The 21,496-nt window shown below is 38.8% G+C and overlaps 1 protein-coding gene across 2 annotated transcripts in view; it reads left to right on the top strand.

Moving 5' to 3' along the window:
• Positions 1–20,852, top strand: part of LOC136873799 (E3 ubiquitin-protein ligase RNF103) — a 151,036-nt gene extending 130,184 nt beyond the window's left edge. For both annotated transcript variants that reach the window (XM_067147045.2, XM_067147044.2), the window contains exon 6: positions 18,008–20,852. In XM_067147045.2, the coding sequence (XP_067003146.1) occupies positions 18,008–19,003 (996 nt within the window). In that variant the 3' untranslated portion in view covers positions 19,004–20,852. The remainder of the gene's footprint in view (positions 1–18,007) is intronic.
• Positions 20,853–21,496: the final 644 nt, after the last annotated feature.

Genomic DNA, 21,496 nt, shown 5'->3' with positions numbered 1-21,496 from the left:
ATCTCATCCTTATTTGCATCAAACCACCTAATATCTACCCGCCCTTTTCTGTTGTTTTGAGACGACTGTTTTGTAATCTAATTTGTTTTTCACACAATAATTGAAAAGAATATCTAAAAGTACTGAAAGTCCTTGATGGAAGGCAACCATTATACTTATTCTGAAGCAAGGATGGATACACGCCACAGTTTCTGGTGAATTAATGGACAAACAAACAAAATCCCTTATATCCGTTCACCTTCACCCTTCCTCGCATATTTTTGTTGTGCTTGCGCCAAATCACATGCATGTAATCACACTATCCTTTCGGATGACAAGCTGGCGACTTCATTTAAATTAGTTAGTAATGTTTTATTTTACTTCGCAAGATTAAGGCCTTCAGGCCTTCTCTTCCATCTAACCAGGCACTGAAATATACGTATCTTACATTGTATTACTTTACACTACATACATACATACATTATCATTATAGACCATTACGCCTTTCAGCATTCAGTCTGCAAGCCTCAGTAAATTTACTAAACGTTGCCACAATCCTCTATTTGCAACTAGTGCTGTGGCCCCATTTAGTTCTATACCTCTTATCTTTAAATCGTTAGAAACTGAGTCTAACCATCATCGCCTAGGTCTTCCTCTACTTCTCTTACCCTCCACACCAGAGTCCATTATTCTCCTAAGTAACCTATCCTCCTCCATTTGCCTGACATGACCCCACCACCGAAGCCAGTTTATGTGTACAGCTTCATCCATCGAGTTCATTCGTAACTTATCCTTTATCTCCTCGTTCCAAGTACCCTCCTGCCATTGTTCCCACTTGCTTGTATCAGCGTTCATTCTCGTTACTTTCATGTCTGTTACTTTTAACTTATGAATAAGATATCCTGAGTCCACCCAGCTTTCGCTCCTGTTAAGCAAAGTCGGTCTGAAAACAAACCGATGTAAATATAGTTTCGTCCGGGAGCTGACTTCCTTCTTACAGAATACTGTTGATCGCAACTGCGAGCTCACTGCATTCGCTTTACTACACCTTGATTCAGTACACTTACTATATTACCATCCTAGGAGAAAAAACAACCTAAATACTTAATATTATGTACCTGTTCCAGCTTTGTTTCACCAATCTGACATTCCGTTTTGTTGAATTTCTTACCTACTGACATCAATTTAGTCTTCAAGAGGCTAATTTTCATGCCATACTCATTGCACCTATTTTCAAGTTCCAAGATATTAGACCGCAGGCTTTCGGCACAATCTGCCATTATGACCAAGTCGTCAGCATAGGCCAGAATGCTTACTACATTTCTACCTAACTGAATCCCTCCCTGCCATTTTATACCTTTCAGCAGATGATCAACTATAAACAGCAAAGGTGAAAGGTTACAGCCTTGTCTAACCCCTGTAAGTACCGTGAACCAAGAACTTATTCTACCATCAATTCTCATTGAAGCCCAATTGTCAACATAAATGTCTTTGATTGATTTTAATAAACTACCTTAATTCCATAGTTACCCATTTTCCCTTGGTACCCTCTCATGCTTTCTCTAGATCTACGAAACATAAGCACAACTGCCTATTCCTCTCGTGGCATTTTTCAATTACCTGGCGCATACTGAAAATCTGATCCTGACAGCCTTTCTGAGGTCAGAAACCACACTGGTGTTCATCCAATTTCCTCTCAACCACTGATCACACCCTCCCTTCCAAGATGCCAGTGAATAGTTTGCCTGGTATACTCATCAATGAGATACCTCAATAGTTGTTGCAATCCTTCCTGTTCCCTTGCTTATAGACAGGTGCAATTACTGCTTTTGTCCAATCTGAAGGTACCTTACCAACATTCCATGCTAATCGTACTACTCTATGAAGCCATTTCATCCCTGCCTTCCCACTGTACTTCACCATTTCAGATCTAATTTCATCTGTTCCTGGTGCTTTATGACAATGGAGTTTATTTACCATCCTTTCCACTTCCTCAAGTGTAATTTCACCAACATAATTTTCTTCCTCCCCATGCGCTTGGCTGTTGGCGACAACACCAGGAAGATTTCCTTTTACCTTGAGAAGATTTTCAAAATATTCCCTCCACCTGTCCAGTGATTCCTTGGGATCTATTATGAATTCACCTAAATTACCCAAAACACTGTTCATTTCCTTTTTCCCCTCCCTTCCTAAGATTCTTTATTACTGTCCAGAAAGGTTTCCCTGCTACTTGACCTATCCTTTCCAGGTTATTACCAAAATCTTTGCATGACTTCTTTTTGGATTCAACAACTATTTGTTTCATTCTGTTTCTTTCATCTGTGTACAATTCCCTGTCTGCATTGGCCCTTGTTTGGAGCCATTTCTGATAAGCCTTCTTTTTACGTTTACAAGCTGCTCACACTTCATCATTCCACCAAGATGTTAGCTTTTTCCTGTCTTTACACACAGTCGTTCCTAGGTATTCCCTTGCTGTTTCTTCTACAGCATCCCTGTATGCCATCCATTCTCTTTCTACAGGGTCTTTTCTTTAGCATGTTCGGCAGCACCACTCAGAGCACGGCACGGCTGGCACAATGACACTCGGTCGCTGGTCGGTGTAATGCGCACTTTTCCTCCCCACTACTCACGGCAATTCACACTTATAGAAATCCATTTCTAGTGAAACTATTAGTCTAAAATCTACCTGGCATTACATTCGATGTTCAAAATTTAGTCCCTCAGCTGTCAAACACGCCTGACATCTCGTAAATAGGTTTGTAGACACTCGATGAATCTCAGCTCGTGTGATGTTCGAAATAACTTGTTTAATGTTCTCTTGTAGTTCTTCTCTTGTGTGAGGATTGTTCGCATACACTTTTCCCTTCAGCATCCCCCACAGGTAATAATCACAGGGATTTAAATCAGGAGATGTAAGGGGATAATTAACCACACGATCTTCGAAAACTTCCTGTATTACCTCCATAGACCAATTAGCAGTGTGTGCCGTCGCATTATCTTGCATAAAGTAACCAATACTCCTTTCTTTTTCCATCAGCTCTTGAAAGAATGGTCTGAGAATGAGGTCTATATATCGATCAGCATTTATTGTTTCGCGGAAAAAATATGGGCCCTATAATTCTGTGAGCACTTATTGCGCACCAAACTCCTATTTTTACATCATGAAATGGACGGACATGCTGCTGGTGGGGAGTTTCTGCACACCAGTAGCGATTGTTTTGACTATATACATAGCCACCTAAGTGTAGCCATGCTTCATCACTATAAAATAAAAGTACCATACTCTTATGGGGAGGGAGGATTGCAGGAAATTTGCAAATGAATCAAAAGCGGCTTTCTGTATAAGAAGAATGCTTCGCATAGCACAACACAATGAATACACGCTGTTCTCCTGTATACATCACTCGTTAAACACACGATTAGTATTCCTACAGAAACTACGCTATAAAGCAAACACATTTAACACGCTACCAATGCGGCAGATGAACTGAACTATTGCTGTGTGCGAAGCAATGGTTATCGCTACCGTACTGCATTAGATCATCTTAGCCGGTCATGAAGCCATATATCTCTCAACAAATGAGTCAACCAGCCTTCCATGCGTATTCTCCTGACACACGGAGCAGGCCATAAAAAATACCCTGTATATCCTGAACCTGCTTACTGTCCACTGTTCAAAACTTCTCACTAATCATATCCATGTACTTCTGTCTAATTTCCTCATCATGGAGATTTTCTACCCTTATTCGTTTGCAGACAGATTTAACTTTCTCTATCCTAGGTCTAGAGATACTTAGTTCACTACAGATCAGATAGTGGTCTGTATCATCGAAAAATCCCCAAAAAACCTGTACATTCCTAACAGACCTCCTGAATTTGAAATTGGTTAAGATATAGTCTATTATAGATCTAGTACCCCTAGCCTCCCACGTGTAGCGGAAAATAGCTTTATGCTTGAAGAATGTATTCGTAACTGCTAAACCCGTTCTAGCACAGAAGTCCAGCAAACGTTTACCATTCCCCTTAGCTTACATTTCTTCCCCACATTTACCACAAATCTACCCACATCATTTGCTCATTTATGTGCCTAACAGAAGTAATGTTTTGTGCAATAGTATTCTTAATAAACAGTCCTACCCCATACTCCGCCCTTCCCTTTTTAACACCCGTCAAGTACACTTTATAATCTCCTATCTCTTTCTCGTTATCTCTCCTTACCCGAATATCACTTACTCTTAGTACATCCAGATGCATCCTCTTTGCTGACTCAGCCAGTTCTACTTTCTTTCTTCCATAAGCCCCATTAATATTGATAGCTCCCCATCGAATTCCATTTCGTTCGCCAAGTTGTTTCCAAGGAGTCCCTTGCCTGTCAAATGGGAGTGGGACTCCGTTACTCCCATAGGTCCGAGGCTTGCTTAAAATGTTCTGAGCTCGGTAAATTCATGAAGCAGGATGCTACCCTACTTACAAATAGTCCAAGTGAGGATCTGTCCTCTAACGGATTATGGACCACCGGTGGATTAAATACTCCTAGCCGCCTGAGCACAAGGAGGGCCATGACTCAGAATATGTCCGAGATGCCCACTCCCATTCCATAGCAACTGGTATCCCGACTCTCAGGACCACTTACTAGGCCACTCAGCCGTTGCCCATGGTTCACGAACTAGGACGTGACTACAGTAACCCACACCATGAACCATTCCTCTACACTAATTAGATGAAATACAAATTAAATTAACAATTATACAAATATGATGAGTGATTAAATTAAATTCAGTTAATTTTAATATAATGAAAGGGAAAATTCTTAAAACTAATATCCTACCTGAAAAGAAAAGAGGTAGTGCATAAAATTTAATAACATTTGAAAAATAAAACAGTTTAGAATTTTAAACTAATGTTCTACCAGGAAATCCATGACAATAGAATGGTTGTGAGTAGCAGTATCAAGTTGCATTTGATCTTTACTGATGCATAAACTGTCTCCAAAGTGATTCTTTGAAAGTGCGAATAGCGCTTAACCCTCTGGTACTTCCAGGAAGGAGCTTCCACTCACAGCAGGCAATTACTGTGAATAAATTATCGTAAATGGCAGTTCTGTGGGTAGGTAAAGCAAGGATGGAATTATTAGTAGATCTAGTGATAAGAGTGTGATAGGATGAGAAGTATTTGAAATATGAAGCAAGGTAAATTGGCTGTGAAGAATAAAATATTTTATGGAGATGGTTATAGGGTATGCACAGTGTGTTGGATTTCTGACCGGGGCCAAGATAGACGGTTGTATGAATGAGTTACATGATCAAAGTACCGTAGGTTACAGATGTATCTCACACTTGCATTTTGACCATTTTGCAATCTGCTTAATAACTTGAGCCCTGCATCTGTATAAATCGCATCACCATTTCAAAATGTGAGAAAACCAGAGCTTCTACCAGCATTTTTGAAGTTTTTCAGGAAATAAGTATTTATACCAACGCATCATGTGCAATGCAGGGAATATTTTCTGTGTGTTCATAATATGTGTTTTCCATGACATGGTACCATCAAAAGTAATGCCTAGGACTTTTACTGATGACTTGAATGTTATGTTAGTATTATATAACAGTATAGATGGAATCTTGGGTCGACTGACCTTCACGAGTAATATCTGGTATCCAAGAATGATGGCTTGCATTTTTACTGTGTCTAATGTAAGACCACATCTAAAAAGACCAAGAAGAAGACTATGTTAGATCCTGATTGGTTTTTTTCTATGGCTGAAAATATTTGATCTGGAGATGTGGAGGTAAATTTGTACATCATCAGCGTAAATGTGGTATTTGCAGTGCCTTATGTTTTGGGAAACATCATTAATGTAAATAGAAATAAGAAGGGGTCCTAACACTGACCCTTGGGGCACATTGCATGGACCACCAAGTTGATTTGCTCATTCTATCTGAAACACACTGCCGATGGCCATGCAGCTGGGAATGCAACCATGGGAGGGCACTGTGCGAGAAATGGAGGGAATGCAGTTTAGTTGGTAAAATATCAATGTCAACAGAGTCAAAAGCTTTGCTCAAGTCTAGAAGTTTTAAAACTGTCACTTCCTTATTGACCATTGCTTCTTGAATATCTTCTGTGACCTTCAGTAGTGCCGTTTTAGTACTGTGTGCTTGACGAAAACCAGATTGTAGTGGATCGAGTAAGTTGTAAATCATATAGTCTGTTATTTGTCTAAAAGCAATGAACTCTAGCGCTTTAGATAAAGCAGAAAGTATGCAAATGGCTCTGTATTCAGATGGCTCAGAAGGGGAAGCTACTTTTCTTGGAGGATGTATAATGCCCGCTTTCTATGTTTCAGGAAATGTGCTGTCCAGAAGGGAAGAGTTAAATGTATTAATTAGTCCAGAATAATTATCATCTCTATTCCTGTACTGTCATTTCCTTTCACCGTTGATTTTATCCAGTTTATAGCAAACCTTACTTGTGAGTGGGTTACTTGTCAGAACTAGAAGTTTTCTCTGTTTGTTCGAGTCTTTGCATAATTCCCATCTAAAACTTCTTGTTTCAGAGCTGCGTTTAATGTGCATTTTGATGCAAAATCATTCAGTTCAGTGTATTTATTTCATCGTCATCTCATCCTTTGGTAATACCAAAGCTCTTTTTGGAATTCCATAACACAGCTGTTGAAACATTTGGTTGAATTAAACTGTGAGTCTGTCGCAGTTTCATGTTTCTAATCTGTTGGGTCATAGCGTTTCTCAGTCTCTTACTGGAGTGCAATTTTTTCTAAGTCTCCTATGAGTAGCATCGCATTCAGCCATTAGTGCTCTAATCTCATCTGAGAGCTAGGGAGCTGGCTTCAGCAAAACTCAAGCCTTCTTTCATGGGCATGTCTATAGTACAGCTCAGTTATATGTTGATTGAAAAGAATCTCTTTGTCGTTTATGTCTTTAAGTTAAAATATGTTCTGCCATGGCACTGCAGCTGCGTCTTGTAAAAGTTTATTCTTATTAGTTCTTCGTTGACCTAGGTATGAAATTATTTTGGGTTTGAACTTGGGACTTTTAATAGAATAGGCCATAAATATAGCATCATTCTGCGACATACCTGGGGCACTAACTTGACCATGGTGAAGAACAAATTCAGGTTGATTAGTAGTAATGAGATCAGTTAAGGTGTGTGATGTGTAGCATTGAGTGGAAGATGTGTTAAGGTAGAAAAGCTTCAAAGGAAGTTAAAAGTTGGGTTGTCTGAGGAGAGTTAGGTTCAGGAAGGTTTATGTTGCAGTCACCATTTATAATTATGTTTGATGGGGAGAGTTGGCCATGCGGTTAGGGGCGCGCAGCTGTGAGCTTGCATCCGGGAGATAGTGGGTTCGAACCTCACTGTTGGCAGCCCTGAAGATGGTTTTCCGTGGTTTCCCATTTTCACACCAGGCAAACGGGGCTGTACCTTAATTAGGGCTACGGCCGCTCCCTTCCCGTTCCTAGGCCTTTTCTATCCCATCATCGTCATAAGACCTATCTGTGTCGGTGTGACGTAAAGCAAATAGCAAAAAAAAAGTTGTTTGAATAATCAGTGACAAATCTTGTATTTGACTCCCTAGGCAGTGTTATCAACCAAGGAATATTTTATCCGCTAAATTTTAGTTTAAAACCCACTAAATTTCGAATTAAATCAAAATAGCACATACCAGCTTTTTGTATAGAGGATATTAACTTGACACTCGCCAGTTTTAGAACAGGGTTTCATCATCTTCTCCTCTCCTGTGGTTTCATAATATGAAGCCTTGGTACGATACTATTCCTTTTCAAAATATCTGATGCCAATTCATGATCACTGCAACACTTGTTCACTCATTTCAATCCTGCTCGAATGGTAAACAATAGCAGTAGACATTCAGCCTAATGTAATTGGCTGAGAGCTCTTTTAACAACAGCATTAGACCTATATCCTAACTCTTTTTATCACTATTTCAGAGCAGCCAAAGAAACTTTGTCGACTTTGCAGCTCACCAGCATGGCAGATTTTACATTTCCAGATCTATTTCAAAAGTTTTTTCACTTTCATCATAGATTTCATTGTTTTCATAGCCAAGATATATTTAGGGAAATTTATATTTACTAATATCTACTGTCAAAATTTCACCGTAGTATCTCGGAACAGTTCTTCTGGCGATATGGTCTGCAGAGTTCGACTGGAATGATTTATTCATTTTCCAACTTTCTGACAAAGAGGGTTTGAGAAAAACAACAAAGTTTATTAATGATATCACTGTTTGGCAGTGAAACACTTTTCATTTGACTTTGTTACTTGAAAACAGGTCATTAACTCAAGCCATTTGGAAAGGACATGATTTTTTGCGACTTGAATAGACAGCTATCTTGTGTTACTATGCTGCACCTTTCCTTTTGGCATAGAAACATGGTATCAAACACAACACACCCAGCTCAACATGATTTCAGTGACGATTGGAGCAGCAAACGATGGTAAGTTCTATTCAGCAAATGTAGCAAATTTTATAGTATGTTCTACATTATTGTTTCCCCTTACTATAAAATATGATAATGTTACCTATGAAAACTGTTAACAGAAGTTTGAAAATCCGTCAAAAATTCCGCTGTCCGCTAAAAGGAAATTTCATCCGCTGTTCCATTTAAAATTCCGCCAAATTTAGCGGAAAATCCGCTGGTTGGCAACGCTGTCCCTAGGTCGCATAAAAAACCTGCATTCGGTGGCTTATACACTACGCCCAGAAGACATTTCCCTTCACTCACGGTTATTTCCAGGAACACGAGCTCAGGTTTTTGCTGGTACAGACCTGGAGACCTACAGATTATTTTAGGGTGTAGACTGTTCATAACATATGCAGTGGTGCCCCCAGAGGGCTTATTTAATCTGTCGGATCTAAGCCATGTATAATCCGCCAGCTGCAGCTTTTCTATTGTATGATGTGGTTTTAACCAGGATTCTGAAATGAATAGTGTGTGGAAATTGGGAGGCATAATAAGGCTGTAATCTTGTCCATTCACACTTCCACAAGGAGGTTTTGAGCATTTATATGGCAGATCTTTAAAACATTACTGTACAGAGAAAGCTGGTGGTTAATAATGTCCCTTGTTGACACAGAGTATGCAAGAAAGCTCAGATGACAGTTGGTGTGTGTCGCCTGCACAGCTGGTTCCAGGGACGTTGGGTAAGGGTAGAGTAAGTGAAAGGTTTTGAGGAATGTTGTGAATGAGGAACCTCCCATTACCTGGACAGAAACTGAGACAGCCTTAAAGTCTATGCCTAAAGGAAAATCTTCAGGTGCAGATAAAGTGAATGCAGACATATAAGGGCAGCAGGCATCCAGAGTATACAGTGACTGCACAGAGTACTAAATGCCGTATGGACAGACGACAAAATGCCTGCAGATTGGAGCAAGGGCATTATAATTCCCCTGTGTAAAAAAGGCAGCACACAGAAACCCACCAACTATAGTGGAATAATGCTGTCTCATGGGCTAAAAGTTTTAGAGAAGATCATTGAACCACAGTTACAAGAGGAGCAATATGGATTCAGAAGTTACAAATCAACAATGGATCTAATTTTTAGCACCCGCATGCTGATGGAAAAGTATTGGGAGAAAGGCAAGAACCTGGTTATTGTATTCCTGGATATAGAAAAAGCCTATGATAGTGTTATAGGGGATAAGATCTGGGAGTGCCTGAGGAAAAGAAATGTGCCTGAAGGACTGGTAAGGAAAATTCGGCTGTGTACAAATTGGAAAAGGTCGATTATCATGGTTTGACCAAGAGTGGAGTTCAGCAAGGAAGTGCATTGTCCCCACTACTGTTCATCACTGTTATGGACAATATAATGAAGAACGTCAAGGAAAAGTTGGGTGAACTGAATGCAGTGGCCTTTGCTGATGATATCATGATTTGGGGTGAAACAGAAGAGGAAGTACAGATCAGACTCAACGTATGGAAATCCCATTTCCAGGAATATAACCTCAACATCAGCAAGACCGAGACAGTGGTGATGGCAGTCAACAGAGAAGGCGTCCAGTAAGTGTAAAACTAGGAGACCACCAGCTACAGTGTGTGGATAGTTTTCCTTACGTTAGAAGTGTCATCTCCAGCGATAATTTGGTCAGAAAGGAAATTACAAACAGAGTGCAAAAGGGATCAGAATTCTACCAACAAGTAAGAACACTTTTATGGGATGACATGATTCCAAAACCAGCCAAACTGATGATGTTTAACAGCTATTTCATAAAAATATTGACCTATGGTATTGAAGCGTGCACCCTCACAAAAAGAGATTCATCAAGACTGCAAGCATCAGAGATGAAATTTCTTTGATCCACCATCTAGAAGACCAAGGACCAGTTAAGAAATGAGGAGGTGAGGAAAGAAGCCGGAATAAAGACATCTCTATTAGACAGAATCGGCACATCTAGACTAAGGTGGTACGGGCATGTGATGAAGATGGAGCCTACAAGAACAGCCAGAATAAATTTGGAAAGATAGGTGGAGGGGAAAAGACCTGCAGAAAGACCTAAAACCCGATGGATGGACATGATCAAGGTTGATCTAGTTGCCAGAGGGATGGACAGTGGATGATGTTCTCCATGACAAGTTGTATATGGACAGAAAGAAGTGGAAGAGGCTCATTAACAGTACCCGGGAAACTGGAACTGTATGATGATGATGATGTGAATAGGAGGGGTGCCTGTTTGTTTTGTCTCAAGTTCATTACCAGAGGGACTGAGCGCAGTTGAATCCAGTTTCTCCACTTTCAATTTATATTGCCTATATAGGTTGTTCTAAGTTATATTGGAGATGATTATGACAATAATGGGAATGGAAAGAAACAATTTATAGCAATCAGTACGATAATGGCAATGTAGCAGTGGTATAAGTGGAAATAAATGTGACAAAAACAAAGCACTGGACCCGGTCTACTGCTGCTAACACCAATCTACCACTACGGCAAGCAGAAGTAAATTATATTACTAATTACGTTTTAATAGAAAGTTAAAGGTAAAGATTATTACATACTACGAGGATAACTTTAAATTTAAACTACAAAAGGATGTTACAAAAATGTTGCGACACTTTCTCCCACATATAACTTTAGTTCATTTAACTGTTACATAGTGCACACTTTATACTTATTTGTTCCTCTTTGTATATCAATTGCCGGGCTGAATGGCTCAGACGGTTGATGCACTGGCCTTCTGACCCCAACTTGGCAGGTTCAATCCTGGCTCAGTCCGGTGGTATTTGAAGATACGTCAGCCTTGTGTCGGTAGATTTACTGGCACGTAAAAGAATTCCTGCAGGACTAAATTCCAGCATCTCGGCGTCTCCGAAAACCGTAAAAGTAGTTAGTGGGACGTAAAGCAAATAACATTATTATTATTATTATTATTATTATTATTGTTATTATATATTACTCCATCAATGCTCCAAACCAGGAAATTGCCTAAGTCACTTTTGATTTTCACAAGTTCCCTGTCCTTAGTCTGAAGTTGATCTTGTAATTGTTTGACAGCTTCCTTGTACTCCACTCTCAGTTCGTAGAGCTGCAACTGTTCGGCTATGGCCTGCTTAACGAGATCTTGTATGCTGGCACCATGCACTGTCTGGCTTTGGGAGGCTTCTTAGGAGCCATTATGAAAACTTACTAGTAGTTATAAACCTTTCAAGCGATAATGATGGATGGGGTAGGAAGACAGACAACAGTAGGCCCAGTAATATCAGTCTGGTTACCTCAGTGCAACCATATGTGTGCCAAATGGCTTCGTGTTATCGGCTGCAATTGTTTTTGAGTGTATTTAAAATGCCATCTAGGGCTGTTCATTTCAAACAAATAATTTCGGAATTCAGTGAGGATATTTTTACCACCGATGGTGAAATTCTTTTCTGCAAAATATGTGAAGTGAAAGAGGCAAGAGATAGGAATTTACCGTTCAGCAACATATCGGTCGAGAGAAGCACATACCTGGAATCCAAAATAGTAGCGAATGAAAAGTTTCTCAACTGTTACTCTCACAGTCATCCTCCGATGGCAGTACTTCCTCTGTGTTTTGTAAAGACTTGTGTGAAGCACTGGTTTTTTCAAACATTCCACTCTGGAAATTGAACAGTATTAAACTGAGAGATTTCTTAGAAAGGTATGCAGGCTGTGTAATTCCGGATGAGTCTACTCTGAGAAAGAACTATGTATCCCAATGCTTTGATGACACAATAAGGAATGTCAGATAAGTAGTCTGTGGAAACAAAATATTTGTTTCATTCGATGAAACCAATGATGTAGAGGGCTGTTACATTGTCAATGTTATCGTGGGTACGTTAGAATATATGGAAAAATATTTTTGCTCACGACCGAAGTTTTGCAATCTGTGAATCATTCTATAATATGTCGCCTCTTCGATAAATCAATGGGACTGCTATGGCCTGAGGGTGAAAGGTATGACGATGTTCTGCTCTTTATGACTGATGCAGTGCCTTACATAGTTAAAGCTGCCAATGCAATCAAAGCATTTTACTCAAAAATGGTACATGTAATCTGCCTAGCTCAGGCTTTTCACAGAGTGGCCGAAGAAGTCAGATCAAATTTCCGTGAAGTTGACAAGCTTGTGCCCCTAACTAAGATGGTATTTACTAAGGCTCAATCACGCAGGGAACTTTTCAGATCCCAAGCACCCTACATTCCATTACCACCGCAGGCTTGCATCACATGGTGGGGTACTTGAATCGATGCCTGTATTTATTATTGTGCCCACTTTGAGACAGTGAAGCATGTAATAGATTCTTTCAACGTACAAGATGCCTAGGCCATTCAGATGGCTCAAGAATTGTTTTTGGATATGCAAATGGAGGGAAAACTGGTGTGCATCAAAGCAAATTTCAGTTCCTTGTTGTCAATTATTACACGTCTTCAGGAGAGAGGCGTGGCTTTAGAAAAAAATGATCAATTTAGTCAGAACAGCCACAGGCAAATTAAAGTGCAGTTGTGACGATTCTGGTGTGGCAGTGTCCATCTCTCGGATTTTGGCGGGTGAATATTTCAGCATTATTGGCATTGAAGAACAACTTGCATCCAGTGATTTAGTGCACTCCAAGTATGCTCCAATAGCATCTGTAGATGTTGAAAGGAGCTTTTCAAAGTACAGAAACGTGCTGGTCAACAATCATAGTTTTGTTTTGTTTTTTCTTTTTTTTCCTGTGAGAATCTATGAATGGTCACAGTCATCTACTGTAACGCGGAGTGAGGTAAGCCTGTATAGCCTGTCGTATTTTAAGTACATATTTTTCTTATTACCTCTAATTCGATAAAGAATTCAAGTACCTAAAAGCAAAATTCTCTCTCTTTTTTTTTTTCCTTCAGATGTTGCAGCCTTAAAGTTCCACATACCATGAAGTGTTATTTTCCTTGAAGAAAAGAACACAGAACTTGGATTGCCAAACAGTAGACTGAAATAATAACCAGTATTTGTGTGCAAATAATTCGTATTTGTCAAATAATAAATTATATTAGGTACCTATTAAAATCATTTCAACATACAATGACGTAGTCTGTTTGCAGTTTTTGTGTGATTAAATTGTCAGTTTCATTCAAATTGTTAGATCATTTTAAAAAGTTTTTGGGTCATTTTGTAGGATATTTGCAGTCATTTTATTGGTCATTTTTTAAACATTTTTAGGTCATCAAAATCCAGGCCCTGGTCATGATAAAGTAGCATACATACCCTCAACAATATTTTTAGACAGTTTTATGATGGATACCAAGTCCTCTATGCCACACTGAAATCCAGGGTGACCTGAAAGTCTTAAAAATGCTTTTACTTTAACTATATTCTTAATAGCACACCTTGTTCCAGTTTCCCTGGACCAAATAAATACAATTTTGAAAAATGATATAGACCTTTTATTAGAATTCACATGCTGATCTCCCTCCTGGAAAACAATTCCATGAGTAACCACTCTATTATAAACTCGGCCATTTTTTAATCTCATTCTCTCAAGACAACAAATCAGTACATGCTTGTATGTGAGACACCTACCAGCCCTGCTCAAACCAGAGTGGGTATATTTTCATCAATCTGAAAAGATACTCTCCTTGACTCATACCACAGATAAGAATCTACTCTTAGACTGACAAATGTGAGTTTATACTATACCACCTCCATTACATGAGTGTATGCTCAGCTAGTGAGTACATTCTCAAGAACTTCATTCTTATGAAGTGGAGTATATGCTCAGAAAATTTGAGTATATAGCAAATACTCGTGTTTATTCACACCATCCAAAGTCATTTGTGAAAGGTGTGACCATATACCCATTGAAGAATACATTCAAATTACATGCAATGGTTTGGTCATCTGTGTCAAACAAACACCTCTCAACTACCCACCAACACAACGAATGGCCTCAGAGAAAACCTTGTTCAAGAACATCGACAAAGATCTTAAAGGCAATCGTCTAACATCCGTGACATTAAGGTAGGCATGTCAAACTGTGCCCACAGTAAGACATCGTACGGCCTAGAAATGAACTTGCACGTTTGCGACGTCTCTCTAGTTGGGAGGGAGGGGAGTTGAACTGACAGTACGTTCGCCCATGGTAGGGTTGAGTACATCAGATTTCTTCGTGCCATGAGAAATAAAAGGACGATGCAAAACGAGATTGGTAAGAGGAAAAGTTACGATAGATTTGACCCGGATAGGTCGCACTCTTTCCTAAGTCGCGAACGTGAAGGAGAAGCCCAGTGCTTAGTGTGTAAAAGGCATGTCGTCTGCAAATGGTTTTATGTCCGGCGTCATTCAGCATCATGCACATACGAACAGGATAGGAGGGTTCAGGACCTTGATGTTGTGAAAGGAAAGTTGCAAATCTTTTCTGTACCATTTAACGTTCAACCAGAAGATGCACCCCAGAATTTACAACTGGAATCTATGGAGTTAATATGTGACACGCGGCTGAAACAAGCGTACAAGGAAAGGGAAATTATTGATTTTTACCGAACACATGTCCCATTATGCTTCCCACAACTTTGAAAGTTTGCGGCAGAAATCCTGTCAATCTTTGGAAGTACTTCCAGATGTGAACTTCCAGGATAAAGATTAACAAATATCGATTCCAATCTCGGCTAACAGATACACATCTTAATGCAGTAATGAAAATAATGTCTGCCACACAATCAAGCCTAAACATTGACAGATTTTTTGCCAGCAAACATTAGCAGGGCTCAGGAAGTCAGTGAACATAAATGGATCGCTTTTAGGCGACTTTTTTTTTTCCCAGAAGAAGCGAAACCACAATGCCAGAATGCTTTTAAGTTATTGCATCATACCTTTGTTTTGTCAGCAAGAATACTCTTAATTTATTAATTTAATATATCTTGAACATGTCTTCATTTAATATTTGGTTAATGTTTGTAGTATTTAAGTAGCTTAAAATTCTATTGTCTTTGTATAAATCAATAATTTGTTTATTATTAGTTCATGTAAATTAACAACTTAAGGTGCCTTATTAATGATATTGGTGAAGGACAGCTGTCATTTAGAGGTAGCACACCTTGCTCACAATGAAGGAAGTAATACTGTATGCCCCTAACGCATCTCCTTCGAATCTCTCCGGTCCAGGCAGTGTGTGCCAGCCGAGACCACACAGGAATAAAAACAGCCTGCACGCAGCTTGTCTGACATGCCTGCATTAATTTCTTAGCCCCTAACCACTAGAAATTGAAGCATGGCTTGCATATTATCTACAATCCAACAACACCCACAGAAGTGTACTGGTTATGGGGCATGCCTCCACTGCCAGATTTGTATGTAGTACAGCACTCCCACATACAGTGTCTCGCTCCACTTCATTGCCTGGACATACCTTGTTGTAATGTATATTCTCCTCTGGTGTTCTTAATGCTTGATTATTTTGTTGGTGTATATGCATCAGTTGTTCATTTGATGTTTTGTTCTTGCATGACAGTATTCTTTCTGTGTAAATAGACTGTGTTTTAGTGCTAATGATTTTTGGATACATTGCATTTGAAATATCATAGGCCTGCATTACACTATCAGTTTTATTTAATAAAAGTCATTGGTAAAAAATTTCATACTAATGTTCAAATACAGTAAAATCACTTCCCTTTTGTAAAACTTCACTGTGATACTATAGCATGTGTTTTAAGTTTGAAGGTTCATATAGCTTAAAGAAGTCATTAATTTGTTGATATATACTGTCAAAGAATTAGCAGAACATGTTTTTTGAACGTATGCCATACTGCACAGAACAATTCACAACTAGCAATGCTACTAGATATATCTGTATTATTCGTACACAACAAATCATTTGATTCTCATAAAGTGGGAATAGCTACTCGTCCAGTCATCCAGTTTGGTTTTCTTCTGAGCTTGAGAGCTTTTATATTGTGTATGCCCTCTGTAAGCCTCTCTCACAGCCTGACACCTATGTGGCATGCTCCTTAGAACTCTACGAAGGTCACTCTGTGATATCTGTTCTCATTCTTCATCCCATCCCATGAGAGGCTGTGAAAGTTCGTCGAGAGTCTTTGGAACGACAAGATGACCACGAACACATCTGTCAAGCATGTCAGACACATGTTTAGTAGGATTCAGTTCGGGACTCACCTCTGCCTTTCCATCACTAATAATATAAATATTGGTTTTACATACCACTAACTACTTTGAAGGTTTTCGGAGACTGAAAGATGCCAGAATTTTGTCCCATAGTGGTTCTTCTATGTGCTGGTAAATCTACCAATACAAAACTGATGTATTTGAGCCAGGGCCTCTCCATACACATACATCACTTTGAGTTGCAGAAAATCATGACTCATCAGTGAACAACACAGCTCTCCAATTGCAGAGTTGCCAATTGACATGTTTACAGGTGAACAAGAAGGCTAGCTGCTTAATGTTGCCATGTTAAGTAAGGCACTCAAACAGGTCAATGGGGTCGTAAGTTCCTTTCATGTAACCTGTTTCTTACAGACTGATCGGATACCATACTCCTTGTGAGGTCTTATTGGGGTTCTCTTTCACTAGCATTACAACGTAACATAGAAATGACCAAATATCAGTCGTCAGTTTGGGTTGTGATGTGTCAACAACTTTGTACAACCCACCTGGTGAATTGACCTGTCTTGTATTGATTCCATAATTGATAAGTAACAGATGAGTAGACATTGAAGTCCTTGGTAAAACACCAAAAAGTCCACCGTACCTGGATCAGTGTCACTGCTCTTGTGAATTGTTACAAGTGATAAATTTCACATTCAGTCCCATATTGACTTTCAGTTAATGTCAATTCTTTATAAGAATTTATTTATAATGGTCCATCTATTTCATACAAGTTTTGTATTATGATTTGTGCGTTGTTAAGATGCCTCGTTTGTGCTGGAAGGCATACGAACTCTGCAAATAACAACGTAAATCTGTTTACCTTGCTATGACACACTGACACATGAGTATACACTTTGTTTTGAGGGGTCTTCTAGCATTGCACTGCTGGACTAAGATTATGGAGACAATATGACTTAAATGTTTCCTGCTTTGAATACACAAGGTCTCAGTCTATACAATAAGGCCACTGGTTCCAATTATGTCAGAAGTACTGTAACAGACCAGACATTTAAAAACATCATCAAGATGTAAAAGAACTTCTGCAGGAAAAGTTTTTGGCACCTCATTGTCTCAAAAAAAAAAGCTGAGAGTGGTTAATGGGACATAAAATTAGTAAGATTATTCTTATTAAGAACTCCGGATAGTGTAATGCAGGCTATGAGAGAAGGGTGTATTGTGGTGCTTTCTTTTTGAAAAATATTTTGTGTTATTTTGGAAACAGCTTTCTTCCTTTCCATTGTCCTTTTTCATAGATCTTCCTTCCCTTTATGCTCTGTCCTTGTTGATGTAATGGAATCAAAATTGTTTTAATATAATCTTTTATCTTTGGTGGTATTTCTAAATATCTTGTGTTTTATTCTATCCAGTGATAAAAATGCATGCACTTTCTTCACACAGGTATCCATGCAGTTATGGTGGAAACACTTGGCTCGCTGTCTTTGGATCCTCATCAGTTATAATTTCTGGCTTTTTGCTGTTTGGTTGCTTATCTTGGCAACATACAGATTTTCTGCTGTAAATTATTTTGTGGACAAGTGTTTGGTGGTAGTGAGAACCATCAGCCTCACAGAATTAGGCTGCTTGTTACGCACTGATTGGCAGACTGTTTCCAGATATCCTTACATCTTCCTGTCTACTTTTTTAATGTATAGTGTATTGGCCATATGGTTATTGAAGAGACATTGTGCAGCTGAAGCTGAGGAAGAAAGTGAGTCAGACCATCCATGGTGGGAAGTGCTACCTGTAGATTCGTACTGGATCAATTGCTTCTTCCGCCCCATGGCAACTCTGAGCAGGCCGCTACCGCCGAGTGAGCTGGAGCTTGAAGATGGAATCGAGATGCTTATAGAACGCCTGGCTGTTCCCAACCTCTGGCTGCAGCCCGTCATTCCTAATGAATACATCAAAGAGTTACCCATATGGAGGTTCCGAGGCTGGGAATCGTCACCCAAACAGTGTTCAACAGTAGAAGTGAGCTGCCAATCCCCTCAAGCTATCGAGCGGCTGATGGACGGCGAGGAACAGCGCATTTCTTGTACGTGTTCCTTAGACACAGTGAAGTTTAGGCAGTCTAGTGATAAGAAGTCTGATAGGTGTAGTTTGTTACCATACGGTTTAACAGAGCCTTGTAACTGTGTCGATGTGATCAGTAGTAAGAACGGGCTTTGCGAGGATAGCGGAGATGAGAGTGGCTCCGTTCCTGGAGGCATGCTCCCCACCTCGGAGTGTGCCGTGTGTTTGGAGACGTACGTGTGGGGGTCTGTGCTGTGTGGCTTGCCGTGTGGACATAGTTACCATCACTGCTGTATCATGCTCTGGCTTCAGCAGGATAACCATCATTGTCCTGTGTGTCGCTGGCCCACATACAAGGCTAAGCACCTCCACCGGGAGTAGACATTCCATTTTCAAGATAAGTTCTGATACTTAGGTATGAAGAAGACCAGGAATTGTGTTAAATAACACCCCTTGCCTCTATTTTGAACTCCTAGCTGCTTGTGAACTGGACTAAATAAGATTGGGGGATCATGCTGGCTTTTATCACATTCCAGTAGGCTACCTTTGAATCTTCTTTTCTCTTTCTATTTTCAAAATTGTGTTGCCATGTTTTATTTATATGTACAGTATATCTCATGGTGTGCAAAAAATAATGGTTCATTGCATGAATGTGGGCTTCAGGTTGAACAGTTCTCTTCTTCTTATTCTCAGACTTCCTTTGTTTCTGGCTCAAGCCTCTTGATATTTTCAGCTACTTCGTTGAATTAATTACATGGAACAAAGTAGTACTATATAGTTCAGTTTCCAGAAGGCTATAGATGGAAACTAATTTCCCATCATTCAGTTTTCCTTTATTTTGTGTAATTGTTTTTCCTATTTCTGTTGTAGTTAAGTGCTCAACTTCAAAAGATATTGCCTCATCCTCATATTTATAATCGAAATAACTGAAATCTCAGTAGCATACTCCAATCTGCAGTCAAATAGTAAGAAATATAGCAGATAATTTTGGAAACTTCATTTGCTGCAATTTTTTGTTGTGTACAATGAAGGTAAAACGTAACACCTGAGTAGTTATGAAATAGATGATGTCTGATAGTGATTAGAAGATAATTTAAGGGAAAGAAGATTTTAGTAATATACATTTGCATTTAAAATTTAAGGTCCCAGAAGGGAAATATAATTTAATTTCATCAATTGTGAATATTAAAATATTGCACCTCTTCAGGCCTTACCAGCATTTTGCCCCATTATGGCAGCTGACTCGTTGGTTGGATTGCCACACCATTCAAAGATGCTGGTGGCTAGTGCGTTTTTGAGACACAACCGCAAGCCTCCTTTGTAGGGCAATGTAGTTACAGTGCACAAGGGGAGATGTACCTGTCTTTGATGAGCTGCTGGTAATTTCATGATTAGAAGGGCTTAAAGAGTTAGAATACTTTAAATTTGCATTTGTTCTGTATGTTAATATGAAGTTGTGATAAGGTATAGAGTCTGTGAAGTATGGTCGCACGTGACATCACTCAGGAGAGTGAGGCACCTGACAGTGCATGCTCCCTCTCCTAGCTAGTCTCAAGAAGGAAGCAGGCAAATTAAGATCGCTCTGCGGGTCCTACATACTAGTTTGTGCAAAATGTAGATCTTCAGAACACATATATACTAAAACTCTGATCTAATGCATCTAGGTTACTGTTGTTTTTAAATATTAGTTTCCAGCTTTTTATTTTCAGTTTGAAACATATTTCTTTATCACATTTCAATACTTTCTTTACTTTAAGACCAACAGCCAAATGTGTAGCATCAGCTTGTCATGCTCCCTCTCCTACTACTTTCCTTTTGTGCTGACTACTCACTGGACAAGCTATTTATGGTGCTCCCTGCGCAGAAGGCTTGTTTTCTCACTGTTACTTCACATATTCTGTTTATAATATCCATATTCTTAAGGTGCAGGTTAAATAGTTCTGTATATGTACAGTCTGTAGTTCTGAAATTTAAATTAAGTGTGTAAGAGTTTGTGAATTTAATATGATTGTAAGTTTAAAGCTTTTCGTTCTGTCACACTAATTATAACACTGTAACATATGTATTAAAAAAAACACTACTAAGCAAAGAATGGACATGTTTCATTCTTGAAAGAACAGCATTAGATTTTATCAAATCACACCTTTTTTATTTGATTCATTTTTTTAGAAATTTAGAAACAATTTAAAAAATTCTGTTTATACCCCTTAATACCTGAAAGTTAGAACTTACATTAATGAAGTGCTCCAGTATCACATCCCCTTGCTAATCTAACAAAGAGTGCAATGTGTTACAGTGTGACGTCACTTGACAGCTTTGCAAGAGACTATCCTTATTTTCCCGTATTGAAAGTATATTAAAAATGAAACAATAAAACTTTTGTATCCACCTATTCAATCCATTAAAAGCAATTATAAAATGAGGATCTCATCCTTATTTTATTGCTTAAATATTAAAACATGGGACATGTTTCGTTCATATTTTGAACATTATCAGCTATAAATATTCTTACAAGATTCAATGATAACATTGTTTTAGAACTTACATTTATGGTTTGCCATTGACACACTAATCCATAATAAGATTTGAAAAACCTCTTAAATATTAAAATGTTTGTATATTACATCGTCTTATTGAAAATAATAATTAAGTTTCAACCTTAGCCACTCTGGACATTTTAGTAGGTTATTATTTATCACTAAAAATAATGTCTTACAAGATACTCTTTAATTTAGTTTCTTACTTCATTGCAATCATTAACTTAAATCATTAAAAAAATGTTTACAGGTATTATAGTGTTATAATTTGTGTTCGACAGACTAAAAGGCTTTCAGGTTACACTGAGTCGACACTGAAAAGTATGGTTTTCTTCTG

Source organism: Anabrus simplex, chromosome 5, assembly GCF_040414725.1.
Source record: "Anabrus simplex isolate iqAnaSimp1 chromosome 5, ASM4041472v1, whole genome shotgun sequence".
NCBI lineage: Eukaryota > Metazoa > Arthropoda > Insecta > Orthoptera > Tettigoniidae > Anabrus > Anabrus simplex.
Note: the sequence above shows the minus strand (reverse complement) of the source record. Positions and strands in the feature narration are given on the sequence as shown.